Consider the following 23,098-nt stretch of genomic DNA (forward strand, 5'->3'; position numbering starts at 1 on the left):
TTCACATGTTGGTGCACATCCTGTTTCCCTGAGGGAAGACCCTCGCGGCCGATTGGCTGGCGGCGGGTGATGTCGCCCCCCTCGTCCAGGGTCGGCCTCTGCTTGTCAACAAACACCAGCGATTAGCTTTGACTCCGGGCCGACGTTACAACCGGCAGACACTTCAGTCGACCGAAGGCGCGGCAGCGACGAGCCGCCGTCCTGCGGGAGCACATGCCAATCACGCTGGCTAACACCGCCGTGCGATGGAGAGAGAAAAAAAAAAAAACAGACAATATTTGGACACGGACGAAACACAAAGAAGTGCTTGCTGTGCTCGACCGCCATTTATGTTTGTTTTTTAAATTTTATTTATTATTTTTATCATTACCATGAAAGCAGGAACAAGCAGATTGCTTCCATTTTATACATTTTACCAGAAGAGCATCAATCCTAAGGTCAGAGGTCAGAAGAATGAGACAGCAGAGTTAGGAATTCATTAACAAATAAATTGATTAATTTACCCTCGAAACAACCCACTTGTGGACCAGGGGGTTTCAAATGATCTTAATCTGCTCATTAATCTGTTCAGATTGCAATTTCATGATGTTTTTTCTTAGTAAGTTTAGCAGATTGCTGTTTGACACTACAGAGTGAAATGATGACAGTGTTTGTCTTAAGCTGCTCTCAGACGACACTGTTCTGAGAAGTCCCTTCTAGGAACCGTCTGGTTTAAATGACGTTCTAGGAACCGTCTGGTTTAAATGACGTTCTAGGAACCCCTTCCTCCAACCTTGTCAAGGACTGTAGCAGGGACGGCGTGGATCCAAAATGAGATGACTCGCGACTTCTTTTAGCCAAAATGTGTCCGTTCTGCGCTGAATCCCTGTAAACTGCTCTTTGGCGTATCAGGCAAGAAGAGCTCGGACGTCTTTGACGGTCCAAGTTTCGTCGATTTTGTCCATGTTTTTGCAGGTCTCATGAGAACAGCTGAGCGTCGGCGGCGGCGGCAGTCCTTTGCGAGAAGTATCTGGAGTTGTGCGTGGCTTCTGAGTTTCACCAAGCACTTCTGGCGGATGTAAAAGCTCCTCAAATCAAGCTCTAATTTAGGTCGGCAGTCGGCTTCCTGATGTAGTTTTGGGCGTTTGATCATTTTCATAAAATTATCATAAAAGCTGCTTGTTTGTTAAAGGGCCACGCGATTTTTAATCGGTGTTGATGTTTCAGAAGGTCTTTGTGGAGCTAAAAGGCCTGATTTGTTCCGTGTAACATTTGATACCATTGTTTGTTTTTTTTTAACACAGTCAACAGACCATCATAAAATTAATCCCTTTGAAAGAAACTTTTAATAAAATTACCTTTTATGGCGGCGAGGATCGACGATCGAATGTTGTGGAGACATTAATGAAAATGAGCAAACGCGCTTAATGCGCGCTATTATCGGCAATTTGTTCCTCGAGAAAATAATCTGGAATTTATTTGCAACAATCAGTAACGTCAGAGAGCGGGGGGAGCGATTGGATTTGGGAGACGTCTGCGTCGCGACCTCCTCGAGACGCTTTTTACTGCCGTGTTGACAATTAGCGGTGATCGTGCACCCCCTGGTCCCGCGCTGCTTTATGGAGCCCGTCGCAGGCCGATGATTACTGCGTAATAACAACCACATGGGCCGTAAAAGCACACGGGGACCTTCTTCTTGTGCCGCCGCGTCCTCGGGGATTGTTTGCTGACTCAGCTGCTTTGGATGAACTCAGCGTTAATGAGGGAAGAGTGAGGGCGGGGGGGCGGCGGCGGCGGCGTGTTCTGCGCCCTCCACGCTCTCCCTCTGCACAAACCCCCTTTCTGACCTTTGACCTTTATTATCCCCATTACACTGTGTACGCATTACGCTCGGCTGACAAGAGCTCTAATTTGAACTAAATGTGTACACATTTATGTAAAGAGACTAATGGGAAAAATGTGTGTGTGTGTGTGTGTGTGTGTGTGTGTGTGTGTGTGTGCGCACCTCACACCAGGGAGCCTGTCCAGCATGCTATAAAAAGTCCACAGCTCTCAAGCTCAATGTGGCTGAAATGAACATTTAATGTGCTGGAAAACTGGTCGTTTTGCTTGGTGCCCGTCCGCGTTTTTAATGGGTCGTGTGCTCAGCGCCGCACATCCAAATGTAATTGGGACTGTGTGTTTGTGTGTGTTTGTGTGTTTTGTTGCATTTGTTTTCATAGCAGTGCGGTAGAATGTGTACGTTGCGCTCGTGGCGTCCGAGCAGCGTTCTGGGTTTGGTGCGTGAACAAGCTCGCTGTTACTCCTGAGGTTTTGCTCCTGTCGATATCAAGTCAGCTGAAACTAGAGCAGTGGGATAGATTGAAAATGGGTAATATTTGGCATATATATATATATATATATATATATATACTGCTCAAAAAAATAAAGGGAACACTTGAACAACACAATGTAACTCCAAGTCAATCCCACTTGTGTGAAATCATAGTGTCCACTCAGGAAGCAACACACATTCATTTGGACTTGTTTTAAGGACATTACATCAAAGTTGGATCAGCCTGGAGTTTGTTTTTACACTTTAATTTGGAGTGTGATTCCTAATCCAGACCTCCATGGGTTGATACAATTGATTTCCATCGATCATTTTGGTGTGATTTTGTTGTCAGCACATTCAACTGTGTAAAGAGCAAAGTATTTCATAAGAATATTTCATTCATTTAGATCTAGGATGTGTTTTTTAAGTGTTCCCTTTATTTTTTTGAGCAGTGTATATATATATATAGGCACACTCGGTACGTGTCATGGTAGTTTTCAGAAGCTCTCAAATTCCTGCCTTTTATTTTCTGCATTTCCTGCATTTTTATTTTCAATTTCAAACTTGTGTTTTTGCTCTACTTTAGCTGAGTGTTGGCCTCAGTTTTTGGCGTTTTGGCTTCACTAAGAATCCCTTGGGGAGATCAATCATACATATGAAGGGGTGGTCTTTGGTCGGACGGCCGCCGTCCATAAATGTACAAATATTCTTTTTGAGACGGGGAAATGAGTGTTTTATTGATCCGTTCCTGAGATTTGAGCGAGATGTTGCAGTTCAGCCTGAAGTCCCAACCGTGAGCGTTGTGTCGGACCGATGAAACCAAAAAGCGAGCGCCTGAAAACCCCTGGGCCGGAGCGTGGGTCTGAGCGTCCCCCGGGCCTTTGTGACGTCGTGCGAGACGGCGTTCTTCAGGTCGGGCCTCGGCGCCGGCTCGCCATCAGCTCTCACCACCGGGGACGATTAGATCACATCCTTTGAGTCCACGCATGTAAGCCGGATTCTTTTCCACCTCCTCTTCGGGTAACTGAACCCAGCTGAAAACACAGCCGGTCACGGGCGGTTTCATCGGTAATCTAATTTAGGGGACAGTCGGCGGTTTGAATTAATCAAATCCGTGCAGGAAGTGAGGTGGAAAAACACGGAGGTATCATTTGATAACGTATCACGGGTGTAAGTGTCGTGACATAAAAACATGCAACGATCTTCTTTTTGTTTTTCAAATTTTTTTTTGTGTGAATTTATTCTCTTTATTGAGTTCAACCATGGCAAGTAGGACTTTATCTTACCAGCGAGTCAAACCTATGTGATAATTTGATACCGACACACTTTCCCCCTCCACGGCGACCCAGATCGCAGCTCCGCCTTCACCTTGGTCGTCCTCTCTTTCTCCCCGGCAGCTGATCGCCGTCTACGAGGAGCAGGAGCCCCATCATGGAGGCGACGGCACCAGCGCCAGTTCCACGGGAACCCAAAGCCCGGACCTGTTCGCGGCCGACCTCTCCGCCGGCGGCGGCGCCTCGGCCTTCCAGCCCTACCAGGTGGCCAGCGAGATCGAGGTCACGCCCTCTGCCTTGCGCACCAGTAAGTCCCAGGACACCCGGCGGGGCGCGATGGAGTCCCAGACTTGTTTTTACCGGAACACAAATCCCTGACTGATAGTTTGAGATGAAACAAACGCGTTTCTTTATCCTCCTTATTCTTTTTGTCATCGTCAAATTCACTCGACTGCTGGAAAATCATAGAGTCGATTTTACATGGGAACAATTTCAACAAACCAATTACCAGCAATAGATATGATAAAAATACGTTTAATTCAAGGTCTCATACTCAACACCCAAAATTTAAAGTGCCAAGAAGGGATTTACAAATCAGCAAGAAAATGTCCCAAAATAGATAGATTGATAGATTGACCAAAAATTCAATTTAATTTTATTTCTTTTTTTTTTGGAGAAAATAAATGTTCCCCCTAAAATCAGGAAACCTCCCCTCAAGAAATCAGCTGGAAATGACCCAAAACATAATGACAATCAAATACTTAAAAAAAAAAAAAGAAATAAAATAATAAAAAAAAGTCAGCACATAATTGAGAAGCAAATTCAAGAAAATGAGCGAGAAAATTCTTTTAACTACATTTGAAAATACATATTAGTGGTATTTTGTCAGATTCATATTTTTGGACTTCTTGTGAACGTGTTCCCAAATGAATAAAGTTGAAATCATGCATTGGATCCACACAGAGAATTTAGTGGCGTGGCGACGTGCGATTTTGAGTAATTTAGCGCCTGTAGAGCTATTTAATAATAATCATGTCCCCCGGTCTTATCGGATGCAATAATTGAGCGGAGGGAGCCCGTAGATGGAATCGGCGAACGGCGACACCGAATCAACAGAGTATTAATTGAATACTGCATCAGGCGTCTGTCATGTTCGATGGTGTCAAATGTCAGCCGCCGCCGCGGTTTACGAAAACCCCGACAAATGACCGTATCGCGGCCCGGCTCCGCATTAACCCGGCCCATAAATTCTGTTAATTGGACAGCGGGGCCTTGTTTCCAGGCAGAGATAGCGGCTTGAGCCCCGGCCAAAGTGGCTAATTGGTCCCGTCCGCTCCGTCCTAAATCAAATGTGACACGGAGTCGATGTACCTCCGCCGCTTTCCGCCCCGCGTCGCCTCTTCTACTGTAACGCCTGAGCTTGAAATGTGGACGGACGCCGTGGCCATTTGTCAGTTTGGATCACGGCAGTCCGTGGAGGGAAAAAAAAACAAAACTGAAGTAGACACAAATTCCAACTGTCACATTCCATGCATTCTTCTTTTTTTCTGTTAAACTTTTTTGGATTTTATTTTTTCCTCTACATTTCGACGGTCAAATCGGAACGGTTATCTGGAATTGTAATCTTATACGAGACAGCGGCGAGGCCAACGACGCCGTCCGCTTAGCGACGGAAGCGGAGATGAAGATGTTCTCCTGGGGAGTGAAGAAGACGGACAGGATCAGGAAGGAGTCCGTCGGAGGGACGGCGCGTTAGATGTTTTGGAGGTAAAGCTCAGAGAAGCCAGAGGGCGACGGTGCGGCGACGTACAGAGGAGGATTTGGGAATATGTTGGTAGAAGGATGCTGAGGTTGGAACTGCCGGGCAGGAGGACTGGAGGAAGACCAAGAGAAGATGTATGGATGGAGAGAGAGGACCTGAAGTGAGCTGGTGAGAGAAGAGGACTCAGAGAAGAAGGTCGGATGGAGGAGGAGGATTCATGTTGCCAATGTGTGGAATCCTTATATGTTTATCAAAAACAATGAAGTTCTGCGTCTCCCTTTTTTTTTCTATTCATCATAACATAGAAATATATGTTAAAAAAAAAAAAAAAAAGTCTGAATGTTTTTTTTTTTCTTTACTTTTTCCCATTGATTGACATTGAGGCCACCCACGTGCACGTTTCCGTGCAGCCGTTCCAAACACACGGGGAGCGACGGGGTCACTCGCCGCTAATTGGCTTTTAAGGACGAGACGGCGTTTCAATTCACCGGAAGGAATGGAAATCTCCGAGTCAATCACACCTGTCTGTCACGCCCAATTTAATAGTCTCTGTCTTAAATTCTAACCTCATCCAGCAGAGGACATTCAGCCTCATTAGCTGAATTTTAATGAGTTTTGAGAAATGTCTGACATTTATTCATTGTGCTCTAATGAGAGCGGCTTTCAATCACTGATTTATCTGTTTTGGTTTTTTTTTGTTTGTTGTGTTTCGTGTTCGTTCCACAATCTCGAAAGCAAAGTGATTATCAGGCGGTCGTTCCGTTGAAACCGGAATTGATTGGCGTGACATCCCTGACTTTGTTTAATTTGCAGCTGCACCGGAAATATGAGTTAGAAAAACAACAGATTTAAGAGTAAGCCTTGAACACCATAGACGGGCAAATTTGCGAAACTAATCAATAAGAAATGACCTGATATTGAGCATGAAATTATCCGAAAACTCGACCGTGCGTCGATAAAACGGACAAAACTGCTAACATATATAAACAGACAACCAGGATAAAGTCTAAAAATGGCCAAAAGTGGTCCATCCAAAGTAAAGGCAGGGCAGCACGCTGGCGCCTCACGGCGAGAAGGTTCCCGGTTCCATTCTGACTTTTTCTGTGCTGTTTGCGTGTTCGCCCAGTGTCTGCGTGGATTCTGGTGTCCTTCCACCGTCCAGAAAGAGGCTAATATATGGATTTTTTTTTTTGGCCAACAAGCTTCACGCTGGCAAAACATTTGGCCTCGTCACATCGGATCCATGAAAGTCTGAGGCCGTTCAGGTCCGACGGCAATGAAGACGACTTTAACAGTATGAGTGCGCAGGAGGAAGACCGAGATAGACATCGGCTGGAGAGAACACGGATGCATGGACTTTTCCTCATCTTATTTATTATTTATTGTATTTGGAATATAATATTTATGGAAAAAAGCATTTCCAGTACGTATTTCTGGATGCTACTGGGATGGATTGTAAATATGTAACGTTCCAACGTGGACGCCTGCGGCTTCTAGACAAGAGCAGCCCGTACGTGCACACCGAGATTGATTTGCCTTCTATTTAGGTGCGTTCAATCGTCCAGAAAATACGGTATTTAAAAACGAGCGGTATTTTCTGTCAGCCAGACACTCCTGCCGAGGCATATGGTGTGAGAGCATGGGCCGCCACGCATCGCCGCCGTCCGGTCGAGTGTTTTGTGCGGCGGCAACGCTCTCGGGGAGTTGTGGTTCCGGAGGTTGCGTCGAAACCTGTCGGGTCGGGCTGAACCCGGTCTGCCAAAACCCCCTCACCCCTTATCTCACACCAGTTCAAGTCCCACGCTCCGGCTGACCTGCCAAGGGGATCCAGCCAAGTGAAGAGGTGCACACACACACACACACACACACACACACACACACACACACACACACACACACACACACACACACACACCGAATAGATATTAGCTTGGATTTTGTGCAAACTCAAACACGTTTATTCACCCCCCCCAGCCTTTTCTTCAGTTTGCATACACGCACTTGCACCCGTTATTATAATTACGAGCTGACGACCTTCTGACCCGGTCGGTCGAGTATAAACGGAAGCATGGAAGATAGCGGAGCGCAAAGTGAGCTTCTTCTGCTATTCCTTCGTGAGTATTCAACCATTTCCAAAATATGTAAACATCTCAAGAAGAACATGGGAACATGACACTTGGCACGTCCTCTGAAGACGACGCTTGCGCTATCTAAGCAGTTTATAGTTTATCATCCATCTCACTTGTGTGGTCCGCTTGCCGCGTCACTGGCTGTCTGTTCTGACCGTGAGACTCCGCCGACGATCTGGAATCAGAGAACGTCCTCGCGTTTCCGAGCGTCGGCTGTTTTGTGGGACCCTCTGCTCACGGCGGATCGACCAACGCAGCGTTTCTCAATGGTTTTCCGCTGATTGTTGTTCCTACACAGCCTGTGGCCTTTCCCTTTTTTTAAAATGATGGAATGCAGACAGAAACAAACCAAAGTTGCCCTGCTTGACTTTCAGTGATAAATAGGATTATTCCGCAATGAGAGGATGCAATCTTGCAAATTAATTATCGCTATTAGCCCATTTTTCGGACACACTCATTGGTCGACCGCCGGTCTGGCGTGACTGTGTCGAATTGCTCAAGCTTGTTCTACATCATCATTTTTTTTCCTTTTTTTGCCGGTTCTATCTCATTTTTGGAGAAAGCGGGGGAAAATATACCTCAATGGACAATTAAAACAATAATGGTAGTAATAATGATTAAAATCAAGACACAGAAATAAATAAAACACATCTGCTTTACAAATGGAAAGGTAGTCAATTTTATTTCTGTATGTATTTTTCAAATATTCATAGCTTTAAGATAAGATAAGATAAGAACAACTTTATTTATCCCGAAGGAAATCGTTGTGCCAGAGATTCAAGCAAAAACATAACAATAATAGATAATAGTAGGCAGAAGGGAGAATAAGAAATAAAATATAAATTGTCAAGGTTAAGGCTATCAAGTGTTTTAAGGTCAAAGATTTGAAGATTCCCAGCGGCTGAAGGAAGAGGAATTAAAAAGTCTGTGTTAGCAGTGTTTAGCTACATTGTTAGTCTCACCAAAAAAATGCAAGAGATGACTTTTAAGTGAAAAGGAAAAAAAAAACAGGCTTGCAACGATTAAACCCATTGACTTTGACCACTTCTTTGTTTCAACTGATTTTTCACATCGGCGAATAAAATCTGTGTGAACGTCCGCCGTCCTTTCGTCCCGACAGATATGCCTCTCCACGTCCGGCGTAGCAGCGACCCCGCCTTGCTGTCCATCAACGGGCCGTTCGGCGGCGTGGAGTCCCGGGTCCAGGCCGAGGAGCCGCCGTCGAGGAAGAACCCCACCCGTTGGTCCACCACCGCTGGCTTCCTGAAAGCTCGCCACTCCACCGGCACCAACAGCCTGGAGAGGAAGGTAAGGATCGGGAAAAAGATGGAGGGATGAAAACCTCCATGGATGGTAGCCAAGAAAATCATCTGACGTCTTTTTGTTTTTTAATACCGAGATGGGAATCCTTGGACAGGCATACAATAAAACGTGTGTTTTCCCGCAGGGTAAAGGTACGGACACGTACCGCAGCCTGCCGAGAGACGCCGGGACCTGGGCCAATCAGAGAGAGTTTCACAGAGAGACGGCAAGGTCATCACTCAGTGCCAATCACCCCATGGTTGACCGCTGGCTGGAGAGACAAGAACAGGTAGGATTGTTGATGGAAAGCACACACACACACACACACACACACACACACACTCAGAGATGAATGAACCGGGGGAACGCGTGTCCTGGAGCTCAGAATTCGTATTTGTCTTCTGGAAAAAAACCCGATTGTGATGTCATAGTTGTTTCTGCTGTTGGAGTTGAGGTAATCTCCTGTCATCGGTCGAACGCCAGATGTGATTTGGACACATCGTCAGTCCTGTTGCTTTGTTTTGTTTCCTTTCAGCCCTTTTCCTATGAACACACACACATACATTTTGTCCTTTGTGGCCTCGGGATAATCACACCTGGTTCTCGCTACGATCCGATCCTCCCGAACAATTCGGACGCACGGCAATGTACGCCGACCACGTGCGTGAAAAAAATAACTTCCCGTCCGACTGGGAATCGCTGGAGGACGGCGTGACAAGAAAACATTTCCTCGTCGCGAGCGCACATCAATCAGGGTGAGAGCGGAGGGAAAAATGGATGAAAAGGCACATATTCGGGATTCTGGTCGTCCAGGTTCTGGAAAATGATTCCGAAGAAAATAGATCACCTTCTGAAAGGAGCGAGACACGTCATCATACCCACATTCACATTCTGTGACCGTTAAGTGGGATAAAAATGTTGAAAAATGGAATCCCGTCAGCGACAAATTTTCAGACTCACTTTCCTTTTTCAAAATGTTTACAAATGTTCGAAGAAGGACAACATTATGTTTTGATCCATTTAGCACTCGGAGTCGTCAGCGACAGCGATAACAGGCGTCGTATCCAGGTGGCTTGTCAACACCTGCGCATTTAGTGCCTAATTTATAAAAGCACCCAACATTTTCTGCTTCGGGGTTGTTCATCGATTAATCCATTATCCACGGTCCATCAGCTCAACCAAGGCCAGTATTAGAGACCCGGTTCCTTCCCAGAGTCCCCCCTCCCACCCTCCCTTTACCCCCCGGATCCCGTTCCGTCACCCCCTCCTCGCCTCCAGCAACAAGGTTAAAAGGTGCAAAAATCCTGCCATTAATCCACAGTGACATACAAGTCCTGCCCTGAGAATTAACATAACACTGATAGAGTAAATAGGACTGGTGAGTCCATATGGTCCTACTTACAGGGGATATGCAGAAAGATCGGGGAGCGTTCCCTGCAGGAAATGTGCTCGGCCTTTAGAGCGTCAGAACCCGAGGCAACATTTCGCTCGTTTTTTTTTCCAACTCTCAAGTCATATTTCAGTACGACATACTTTTGAATGTGCTTGGCGTGTCTGGAACTGTGTGACTGAGGAGTTCTAGTGACCTTCATTTTGAGTGCTGCTGATGTTGTAGAGTTCAAAAGTTGTTCATTTCATATATATATATATATATAATATGTGTGTGTGTATATGTGTATACATGGTGTAAATGTATATATGTGTGTGTATATATATGTGTGTTTGTGTGTGTGTCTATGTTTATACATTTATATGTGTGTGTGTGTGTTTATATATATTCATGTGTTTATATGGGTGTAAATATGTGTGTGTATATGTATATATGTCTGTTTGTTTAAATATATGTGTGTGTGTGTTTATATATATGAGTGTATACGTGTGTGTATATGTATATATGTGTTTTTGTTTAAGTATATGTGTGTGTTTATATATGTATGTGTGTGTGTTTATATATATATGAGTGTATATATGTGTGTGTATATGTATATATGTGTGCTTGTTTAAATATATGTGTGTGTGTTTATATATATATATGAGTGTATATATGTGTGTATTTATGTATATATGTGTGTTTGTTTAAATATATGTGTGTGTGTTTATATATGTGTGTGTGTGTGTGTGTGTGTGTGTTTATATGTATATATATGAGTGTATATATGTGTGTGTATATTATATATGTGTGTTTGTTTAAATATATGTGTGTGTGTGTTTATATATATATGTGTGTGTGTGTGTGTGTGTGTGTGTGTGTGTGTGTGTGTGTGTGTATATATATATATATATATATATATGTGTATGTGCATGTATGTGTGTGTGTGTGTGTGTGTGTGTGTGTGTGTGTGTGTGTGTGTGTGTGTATTTCTAAAATGTTTGTCCTGCCACCTAATGACAGGCTGTGCAGTGAAGAGCCCGGCCCTCACATGACATCAACCCTCCAAAGTGCTGGGCAGCAAATGGGGCTTCGCTGAGCTGCTTAAAGGCACTCAGAGCAGGAAGGGGAAAGTGCTTTTGTTTTCACCCCCCGCCCACAATGAAGTCTGCGGGGCCAAAGGTGGATCCATCAAGCCGCGGCGCCCCCCCTTAGATTAGCCAATTATGGGATTGCCGGTGTTGTCAGATGTGGACAGCTGAGGTGTTTGTATTGTATTGTTGTTTTGGGGTTTTGGCAAACGGGATGCGCATGAAACGTCGCCTTCTCACGTCCACTTGGACTGTTTTTCAGCTTCAAACCTTCAGTTCTCTAAATATCCTCGTTCCTATTCTGGTCTGACATGTTTCTAATGTAAATATCACATTCAAGGATCCGAGCTCAGCCCTTTTTTTTATCTATTAAATCGTGATACATCAGTATCTCAGTCACGACACATTTAGAAATCTGCCTTGAGGGCACAGATGCATTTTGTCATCACTCATGTTTTGGGTGTCGATGTCCAACTCTTATATTCCACGTGAATCAAACACTTTGTTGTGGTTCTTCCACATCTTTAGTAAGCGGAGAGGTTAAACACACAGTGTGTTTCCCCGTCCGTCAGCGTGGAGCTGCATCAGCCTCCTCATCTGTCTTGCAGCAGCTCGGAGTGCCAGGGGAGTTCAGCGCCGCAGGTCAGGACCGGACCGTGTCGTCTGTATTAATGACCTGCTGAAGGCCGTCTGCCTCCGCCTGGGCGCGCACACACACACACACACACACAAACAAACACACACACACACACACACGTACACATGCACACATGTGTGTTTGTGTATACATATATATTTTTATATATAGTCTCATTTTGTTGACAGCACTTGCAGTGACTTGAACAGCTACATCATGACCTGTGTGTGTGTGTGTGTGTGTGTGTGTGTGTGTGTTAGTGTGTGAGAGAGATATTCTAACCTGCTTTCATGTAATACATGAAGACACTTTGTCCTGTGTGTGTCATGTTGTACATACAATTTCTGTGTGGCAAAACAGAAAATGACCACGCATAAAAGCCCCGAATCCGAATGACGGCATGCAGTGTCGCATTTCATTGCTCTGACACACACACACACACACACACACACACACACACACACACACGCACTGGTTTAAATCGCTTTGGCTTACACTCCGGTTTTGTCTCGCCGGCGTCCAGGAAGACTGTCGCAACTTTACTGTCTCTGCCAGAGCGTTGGGAAGAAACTAGGTGCAGATAATTAGCCAAAGAAACAACAATCAGAGAAAAGAATGAGTCTTTATTTGACATACACATGTTTTGTGTGTGTATGTGTGCGTGTGTGTGTGTGTGTGTGTCTGTTTGTGTGTGTCCGTTTTCTCCTTTTCCTTTCGGATGGATTCATATTTACACAAGGAACAATTTGCTAACTCCAATCTTAAAGCCGGCTGTGTTTTTGCTTTATTTATTCTATTTTCTTTACCCGCCTCGCCCGTCATCCGGCGTAGCGGAACAAAAACAGAACCCTCACGTGAACAAAAAAACGGGGGAAAACCTGCAGACAAAAACTCTGATGCTGACACACACACACACATATGGCTGCTAATTGTGAACTGTTGTGTTTGCATAACAGGAGGCAGGCGAAACTGTACGTATTTAGCGAAGTTCATTCCAAGGGAAACACAGACCGAAGCCCAGAAAAGCCGAGACTTGTGTTGGTGGTCCGAGGTCTGCTTTTACAAATAGAAGCGCTGAATGGAAAGCTGTAACGGAGGCTGTTATGTCTGAGATAAAACTGGGGAGGGAGAAGAAAGACTGACGGGGTGGATTCACAGCTTCTGGCAGGAGAGCATGTTGGGTCACGGCAGGTACGCAAAGACAGCTGAAGGTCATTTAACAATTGCGACTAAACGTACGAACGGACAAATCTGCCATCGATCACTCCGTCCTTCAAGGTAAACCTTTTCTCAACAGAGACATTTCAATGGTGCAAGATGACATGAATTATTTGACAAAGAATTCAAATCTAAAAAAAATAAAACACATGGAATGGAATGAGACTTGTTGGGATGTCACTAAAACTAAGTTGGGATTTTACGGTCTTGGCTTTTGGCGCTATAAGATAGAAGAAGGAAAGGAAGGTGGAGGAGACAGTGGTGAGACCAGCCATGATGTTTGGACTAGAAACAGATACAATGACCAAAAGACAGCAGGCAGAACTAGAGGTCGCAGAGATGAAGATGTTGAGGTTCTCTTTGGGAGTGACCAGGATGGAGACGATCAGGAATGAGTCTATCAGAGGAACAGCACATGTTAGATGTTTTGGAGAGAAGGTCAGAGAAGTCAGACTGAGATGGTTGGGTCATGGACAGAGGATATATTGGTGGATGGATGCTGGAATGGGAGGTCCAGAGGAAGACCAGAGAGAAGAGGGATGGACGTGGTGAGAGAGGATATGAAGGTAGATGGTGTGAGAGAGGAGGATCCAGGGAACAGGGTGAGATGGAGAAGGTGGAGATCCCTGAAGGGAAAAGCCCAAAGGAGAAGAAGACTTCTTGACACAGGGGAGGCGTGACATCCTGGATCCAGACTGATTTTTTTTTTTGTTTGAGTTGAAGATCATTTGAAGGTTGCGGGAGCGTAAAAACTGACGTCAGGAGTTCAGGCTGAACTCGTGGAACCTTGTCGTAAATACGAGGGAGTTTTGAAACCCCGTAACCCAAACAGAGCGAAACAAATGGCCAATATAAATTTATCCCGGGGGATCGGCCAGCAGCGCCTCGTCTTCCAAGTCTCACACAGCGAATAGTGGGGAAAATTAGAAGTAAGGAAGAAAGAAAACAAAACTAATTGAATATACTGCGGGATAGAAATGATTTGCAAATTGTATGAGCAGTTTATGTCTGCTAAGCGCAGTGAAAGGCTGTAAAGGCCGTCTTTATGACCAGACTTGCCGTCTGAATGTAGTCGTGGAAAAAAGCAAACTAACAAAGAAGCAATGCAAAGGTGAAACCATCGCATCACGAGTCGCACTGCAAGACTGATGTGGAACGACGTCAGAGAGGTTTAAACCGCTGTTTTGAGGTGGACTGATGAATAATAATACTTTTTATTTAATGCGCCATGTGCTAGGCTTAAACGTAACGATTCTCACATTCGCAGACTAAAAACTGAAAATTGCAAACTAAAAGTACTTGAAGTGCAAGATGGTGATCCGAGCAGTCTTAGATCAGTCTGTCCTGGTCTTGGGCTTCCGACAATGTCAAGCATGTTTGATGCATCGCAAGCATTTCGGTCTCTACGGTGACGTAGCACCGTCGACAGCCAACACACAAGCTCTGACAAAATGGGAGAAAGGAAACAATCCCCGCAGCGGTACTGGCGAAAGAGACGGTATCTGTTGGTGGATTGGCTGAAGGACGTCCTGATCAATGTGGAGCGTCCAGAGAGGAGCGCATGGTGGCGCCGTGGACAGAACATGTTGGGACTATGGATAGAACATGGTGGCGCCGTGGACAGAACATGGTGGGACTATGGATAGAACATGGTGGCGCCGTGGACAGAACATGGTGGGACTATGGATAGAACATGGTGGCGCCGTGGACAGAACATGGTGGGACTATGGATAGAACATGGTGGCGCCGTGGACAGAACATGGTGGGACTATGGATAGAACATGGTGGCGCCGTGGACAGAACGGCCCGGTTCTGCCCACGGCGTCAACTCTCCGATGTGTCACGTGCGAGCGGTGAAGGAAAAACGATGGACTGAAATAGCTGAGGCTCCGCAGATACCTGGTGAAAATGTTGCACGGTGGGGAAAATGTGCTAAAAGCTAAATAGTGACCCTGTAAGATTCCCTGTCTGTGTAAAACCTCAGTATCTTCAGTCTCAGCCCAGTCTGAGACCAGGCAGAGACTTAAAACTGTAAATACTAGTCTTTAGACATGAGATGGTCTTCTGTAATTCTTCAGACGTATGGGGGGACACTCCTTGACACTGGCCAGACAAATACACAGAGTAATGATTCAAAAGAAACAAAAATAAAACCCATCAATGTGGATAAAGTAAATAAATAAAATAAGATCAATAAATAAGCCCTTGAATATCTCGGGTGCCACACAGCGCCCACACACTGCACCGTCTGAACTTCCCGGAACACTTGCGTGAGCTGAACAAATCTGCCGGTGAACAATCAGCCTGCCCCCCCCCCCCCCCCCCCCCCCCCCCCCAAATTCACTATCAAACCTTTTTTCATGTAAAATAGATGTGTGTGTGCGTGTGTGTGTGTGTGCGCGTGAATGAAGGAAATCATCACAAGAATAGACATCGCAGTGAATGGAGCAGATCGGAACGATGAATTAAGAGCTGCAATTTCCTCAAGTTAGTTCCATCTTATCTTCCTCCCCGGAATAAGGGCTGTGGAACAGAGGGGTGTGAAAGGAAGACGAGAATGGGAACGGAGTGTCAAATAATGAAGTGGGCCTGTTTAATTCCTGTGGAGAATCCGGCTCCTCTTATAACAAAACCGGCAGAACAGGGCGTTGCGTGGCATTGAAGTGAGCCAGATTGAATCGCGTGGCTCTGAATGGACCCATTCTCCTTCCCCGAGTGGGCGATTTTTGAGTTGCGGCTGCGGCACCGCTGCACACTGCAAGGAGAGGGAGAAGAAGAAGAAAAAAAAGGAAAAGAATAGTGGCAATTTTGAACTGCCCCCCCCCCGCCCGGCCCCCCACGTTTGGCAACAGGTAGGGGATCGCCATGGCAACCGCGAGCCGTCAGCGGTGGGTATATTAATGAGAGCTTGTCGGAGGTGCTGAGGCTGCATGGAGGAGGCTGTTTTGGGTTCCTCTTTGTGGAAGCGTGACTCACAAAGGACGTCAATGTCTCTTTTGAGAATGAAAATGCATTTCTAAAAGACTCGAACCCGCCGACTTTGCCGAGCGAATAAATACAAATGTCACAAAGTACATAAGACCATCGGGCGGGTGAAAGATTGAGTGTCAGGCCAACGGGGTAATGACTGCAGTGCTTTACATGAAATGTTTCAAGCATATTTTCAACAGAAATGGTGAGACATTTCACTGCATATGTCCACGTGTTAAACGGAATCCCCGTTTCTTTTTTTTTTTTTTTTTTTTTTTTACATGCATCCACAACCATCTGGAGACTCGCTAAAATAACTGCAGCGTCATATCGAGACAAAACACGGGATTAACGCCTGTATTTAGGTGCCGTAACGATCCAGAACAACATTTTATTTGTATTTTCTTCCCATCATGAACTTTCAGAGTGAGGCAGCGTGATATTTTGTGTTTATCTTTTTGGCTACGTTTGTGTTTCTTTGTGATATTACCTTTTAAACTCAGGTTGTAGTTAAGTTTGGGTTGAAAATTCAAACAGTTTACAAATCTCCAAGGTTTGTGTCTTTGCTTTAAACATTTTTTTGTTCCACCCACTGCCAGAACCCAGTGTTGTGTGTCACGGCATATTTATGATGCTACCGTGTGTCCTCAGCCATTAGATGGTTGATGGTGTGAGGCATCTCTCACGGTAAGATGGAAGTTGCACACAACTCACTGGGGACATTGTTATAGAGATGAAATGACCCCTCCCACTCCCACACACACACACACACACACACACACACACACACAAACACACACACACACACACACACACGCTTGCTTAGCCTTGCAATGACTGCGATGGGGTGCTTCATGCAGGTGCGAATTGTGACAATCACATTAGACACACCTGTGTCATTTGTTTGGGCAGTTTGATCTAATGTGTCTCTCTGGCTCACACACACACACACACACACACACGCAAATGTTACAGGACTTCAATTAACCAAACTGAATAATCATGTGTTGAGAAACAATCAGAGCACAACAAAAGCTGTTTCATGCCAGTATGATGGGAAAATGCAGTGCAGATAATGCACTCATTTACATGCAAATTTGTATGACAACCATCCACCCTCCTGCGTGTGTGTGTGCATGTTACCTGCATTCCTATGTTGTTTTTACCCATAATGAAAAAAAACAACATTTTTTTGTCCCCCCCGATGTTGCATTTGCCTAACCTGAGAAATTAAATAAGTATACGGAAAATAATTTGATGCCAACGTCGACAAATTACCAGAAAGTGGAGCATGGGAGATACTGAATTTTGTGGAGATTGAAAAATGCTAAAAATGGGAAAAAAAAAGAAAAATCTGCTATTGATTGGATTTTTGAGAAACAGTTAACAGTTGTCATGGATGAGATAATTTCTTTTCAATATTGTTCCCTATCTGTAACAACCAGCTGCGATGGATGTCATTTCAGCTCAGAGAAAGACGTCAATTTCACATCTGCTTGGTGTTGGACAGGCATCACATGGCAGCTGCAAATTAACATCAGATTGGAGCGCAACTTTGAAAAGCGAACGAAAAAACAAAATTAAAAATCATACTGAAACGTCAAAGCGTCCGGCAATCAACATCCACGTAAACCTCTGGGTCGTGTTCACGTTTGATCATTTAACAACATAACGTTAGAAGACGTCTGGGTCGGCCGTCCTCGGGCCGCGGACTCAACGGTTGAGAACAGACTGCTGACATTTGTGTCACAACATGCGTTCGTCTCAATACCACGACTTGAACGGCTTGTAAAAAAGACTGACGTGGACGGATGCGTCTGCTGACCGATATTCTTGTCACCAATTCAGATATTTCCACGCTGAGGCTGCAGGCTTGCTGTTTACTAACTTTGTTCTCGGTGTCAGCTGGAGCTGTGATGGCCGCTATGTAGAAATGATAATAAAATTAAGATCAATTGGAAAATAAATCACCCGTATTTTCTCTTGTGCTGTTCATGGATTTTTAAGAATCACCCCCAAAATTGGGCTCTGAATATGTTCAACAAATGTGATTTGAACAATGAGTGGCAATGCATCAACGAATTGTATTTCAATTGTCCTCATCGCTGTCTGACTAACAAGCCTTTACTGTGCGTGTGTGTGTGTGCGTGTGTGTGTTTAGTGTAGGGGTTGGTTCCCTCAGGTGTACGGTCCAGCCTTTGCAGGATAAATCATGCAAACCTGAGCGGCACCGCCATAAATCAGCCCCGGCGGTGGTGTGTTTCTATATGTGCATGCATAATGTGTGCCAAACCTGCGCCTTCAACTTTGGACAGGAATATGTGTCAGTGTGTCTGGACTCATCTTTTTTATGAGCAGGTGTGTACATACCCATACATATACTTTATTTGTGTATATATATATACATATATATATATATATGTATATATATATATATATGTATGTGTGTGTGCGTGTTCTGGCCAGGATTTACATAGCAATCATTAATGGCCAGTAGGTGCTGCTGTGGAGCTGAGATGAGAGAAGGCAAAACATGGCGTGTGCATGTGTGTGTGTGTGTGTGTGTGTGTGTGTGTGTGTGTGTGTGTGTGTGTGTGTGTGTGTGTGTGTGTGTGTGTGTGTGTGTGTGTGTGTGTGTGTGTGTGTGTGTGTGTGTGGATATACATTCTGTCCTTGTGTCTCTCTCCGTAATTCAAACACGGTGTCAATGGGTTTACCGATAACACGTAGGTGTGTGTGTGTTTGCAGATGGGTGAACAGTTCAGTGTTAATCTGCTACTACCTCGCTATTATCATCAGCCTTCAGTCCAAGTCCTCCTTCCTTCACACGTATCGGTCCTTCCCCGCAACGCATGTAATGTTTTTCCTCTCCGCTTTATCCGTGGAACCGTCTTTGCTCCCCGTCCCTCAAATGAGGGATCTGAGTTTATGACTCGGGATGCTGGTTTGAAAGGAAAGAGAAGGTTCTGGTGAGGAAGCAGGCTAAAGGGGATGCTAAAGGCGGACGATGTGGATCGGGTTCGGGACCAGGACGGAGCTCCTGAGTCTAAGTTACAGGGCACGGAGACGGTTGGCACGGGCCAAGTGGAAATGATCTGAATGTTGTGTTTTGTTCGGCCAGTCCGGGGGTCGGCAACCCGTAACACCCAAAGAGCCATTTGGACCCGGTTTCCTCGGAAAAGAAAACTCTGGGAGCCGCAATTACTTTTTGACGTCTAAAATAAAGGTACCGCTGTGTATATTGCTTTTTATTACCTTTACACTTTGTATAAACAAGTGTGTTGCTTCTGAAATTCACAAAGTATTGCGGAGAAAATTAAATTTTATTTATGTAATGAAGTCATTTTGAGCTTTGGGCTTTCAGAGCGTGTAGCGGAGCCTTGACCTGAATTTTAAAAATAAATCGGGAAAAAAATCACCGTGTCAGTAAACAATAAAAAATAAATATTTGCAAAATATCTTCATCAATATTTATTTTACCTGGTTTATGGGACTTCTGCTCCTCAACTTCTGCGCACAGCATCTGCAAATCTGGACTTTACCGGCTGGCGGGTATACCGGCTTCCACAAGTGTGACGTTATTTTGAGCGGCGAAAAACAATTAATTTTATTTAAAATTTCAAGATCACAATAATCTTCCACCTTAGAACTAAAAGTTAAAAAAAAACAGGAATTAACACAAATGAAATACACTTCAATTAAATATTTATCATTTATTTTCCCGCAGTGTAAAGATGGAAGAGCCGCGGGTTCCCGACCCCTGGTGTCGCCCGACACCTCACAAATTTTACTCTCACAATTAACGTGAAAACGAGAAAAGCGGTTCTGAGCTGCTCTTTGGACGTGTTGGCTTTTGGCCGCAGTCTGAGATGTGTTTGGGGAAACGGCGGGGCGGGTCGGCGTCACCTCGGGTCCGTTTCTCCATTCTGACCGGTTGAGAAAGTTTTGTTGGAATTGGAATTCCGGTCATAAAAGTGAGTTATGGGCCGTTCTGGAGGCGAGCAACAGGACGACCGCGCGGCCGCGAAGGTTACGGGGAACGTGGCCAATGCAGCCATGGGAGCGGCGGGGGGGAGGACGGGACGGGACGGGACGGGGCGAAGCGGTTCAGGACTTCCCGCTGGCTCTCGACTCGGCCAGGTGGGAGTTCCCAGGTCCTGTACGACGGCTGAATTACAATGTGCGCCGACGGAATGAGACGCTCTCCTCCCGCTGCTAATATTGACATTTCTTTCCAAAGACTGGTGTCATATGTTGGAATCGTCTCAGCTCGCTGGCTGTTTGTTCAAATCCTCCCTTATTCTGCGTGAAGGCTCTTGGTTTTTACCAAGATTTACTTGGAATGACTTGAATTTATTTTTTTTTCAAGCAGAATAAGGTGAATAAAAGCTGCTGTTGAAATATTATCATTGCTAATAACAATAGGAATCATTATTATTATTATGTCTTTTATTATTTTTGTAAAAAGCAACAACAATAATAATCAGAATCAGAAAAAAACATTATTTGTCTCAGAGGGTTGATAATAATAATAATAATAATAATAATAATAATAATAATAATAATAATAATAAGTGTTCATATAATAAAAAAACAAAAATATACCCTCAAAACAATAAAATCTAAGTCTGATTATTGTTATCACTAAGTGAAAGCAGGATTCTCCAGATTATTATTATAATTTTCATTATTATTATAGAAAGCAACAACAATAATAACGATAATAATCAGAATCAGAAAAAAAACGTTGTTTGTCTCAGAGGGCCAATAATAATAACAACAATAATAATAATAATAATAATAAGTGTTCATATAATAAAAAAACAAAAAAAATATATCTTCAAAACAATAAAATCTAAGTCTGAAAGCAACAACAAAAATAACAATAATAATCAGAATCAGAAAAAGCGTTATTTGTCTCAGAGGGCCAATAATAATAATAATAATAATAATAATAATAATAATAGTAATAATAATAATAATAATAGTAATAATAATAATAATAGTAATAATAATAATAACAAGTGTTCATATAATAAAAACAAAAAAATATATCCTCAAAACAATAAAATCTAAGTCTGAAAGCAACAACAAAAATAACAATAATAATCAGAATCAGAAAAAACGTTATTTGTCTCAGAGGGCCAATAACAATAACAACAACAATAATAATAATAAGTGTTCATATAAAAGAAAAACAAAAATATATCTTCAAAACAATCAAATCAAAGTCTGAATATTGTTATGATAAATCACTAAGTGAAAGCAGGATTCTCCAGATGTTCCTTTGTGGTGTTTCTGGCGGCAGAGAAACGGTGTGCTTGTAAAAGCAACATTGATATGCCAGACATTTTAATTGAATCAAAGCTCTGGCTGGCGTTGGGTTTCTGTCTGCTGCTGTTTTGATCTGCCTCAAATTTTCTTCCACTCCGTGCTAGAGCGAACTTAGAGAACGGCGTCCAATATAATTCTAGTCAATCTCACAGTGTTTGCTTTATTTAATGTTAGCGTCGGATTTGGTTTACGGTTTCTCCCCGACTCAGTCGCGCCTTCCCGTCCCATCGGCTCATGTCCCGGTTTTTCCCGAAGAGCGCGGTCACGCCTGTCACGCCAGAGGCAGGCGGGCGTCCGCCATTGATTTCTGACTTCGTACAGATGGTTTCACCCCAAGAGGATTCTGCTTCTGTTTACTCATTCAAACCGTAGGCGGCAGGTGCGGACCGAACGCCAACGGCTGATAGACAAGCTTCCGTCCGGTAATCGGTTTTCTGAAAAATGGTTAAAAAATAAAATCGAAATCCCGCCCAAATTTGAGTTGACCGTTGAACTCCAAGGTGGCCTGAGCCTAACTGGTTTGGAACCGAGGCCAGGGTGTTACGTTTGTTTATTTGTCAGTTTTCTTGAAAAACTCGGAGTCGGTTTTAACGGGACTTGGCAGGAGGATTGAGCAGAAGGCCGTTGGAAAAGCCACCAAACGCCTGGCAGCACCGAGGTTTGGCCCTCGATTTTTACACAGATCTGATATGTTTATAACGGCGGGGAAACCCGCGCCGCCGTATAGATTTTGCGTTTGCATATAAAAGACGAGGCGCTCGCGGCCTCCGTGCTCTGCCGCTCCCCGGGCTATCATCATTATTATTATTATCATGGAAATGACTGCGGCTGACATTTCACAAATGGCAGAATGTAAATGTTTTCAGTCTTTAAAGCAAATGCAAATAATTACAATATCTTAAGGCTAGTCTGCGGAGGTTTTTACGCCTCCGTGTCACAGGCTACATATATGCAAAAATCCAATCGCTCCCGTTGATCATCGTTTATTCCGCGGCCATTGTGGCACATCATTGACTCGTGAACTAGCGTTCCGCCTCGGCCTAAAGAACTCATTGTGTTGCAAAGCGAGAGGCAGAAAGAAATCGGCGAAATCTCCCTTTTATTCTTCCTCTATTGCCCCCTCGCCTTTTTTTTTTTTATCTCCTCTCCTTGCATTGTCTTTTTTTTCCTCTGCCCTTCAACGTCTGTTTCTGCAGCGCCTCTCATCATCTTTGATCTTCCGGTTTAAAGATGACAGAAGGCGGCGGGAGCCAGATCCCTTCCAGCTGCTTCTGACAGGTTGAGAACGTCGGAATAGAGAGATCGGTGGGAAGATAAAAGACGGCGCTCTCTTTCCCCGAGGGGGCGGCGGAGGCCTTCGCCTCGGGGTGCGACCCGCCCTCCCCCGTTAGCGCATCCTCGTGATGCGGGCCGGACGGCATCCCCGCAAATATCTGAATATCCCCCACTTGGACCCGATGGACGCCCGATCGCGCTCCTTTTTTTTCCTTTAAAATGTGAATCCACCTGTTGTTTCAGTGGAAGCGAGGAAGCACGTGCGGACTCAGATCAAAAAGGCGCGTTTGCAAAAGCTTCCCGCGCTCTGCGGCTTTATCGTTAGCACAAACACGAGACGGGGACTCGGCGGATGAAAGGAAGGAGCGACGGGGAAAGTCGTTTTGGAGAGATCTATAAAGCGATGAAAGACACACAACAGCGGGTGTCGGCCGTTATCGGCGG

At 44.5% G+C, this 23,098-nt stretch overlaps 1 protein-coding gene across 6 annotated transcripts in view; it reads left to right on the top strand.

Moving 5' to 3' along the window:
• The window catches only part of pard3ab (par-3 family cell polarity regulator alpha, b), a 302,221-nt gene that overhangs the window by 89,327 nt on the left and 189,796 nt on the right, over positions 1-23,098 (top strand). For all 6 annotated transcript variants that reach the window (XM_086153154.1, XM_086153157.1, XM_086153155.1 and 3 more), the window contains exons 3-5: positions 3,691-3,874; positions 8,579-8,766; positions 8,906-9,049. In XM_086153154.1, coding sequence (XP_086009280.1) covers positions 3,691-3,874; positions 8,579-8,766; positions 8,906-9,049 — 516 coding nt within the window. The remainder of the gene's footprint in view (positions 1-3,690; positions 3,875-8,578; positions 8,767-8,905; positions 9,050-23,098) is intronic.

This window comes from Fistularia commersonii, chromosome 10 (assembly GCF_037954325.1).
Source record: "Fistularia commersonii isolate RoL2024-O1a breed Wild chromosome 10, RoL_Fcom_v1.0, whole genome shotgun sequence".
Taxonomy (NCBI): domain Eukaryota; kingdom Metazoa; phylum Chordata; class Actinopteri; order Syngnathiformes; family Fistulariidae; genus Fistularia; species Fistularia commersonii.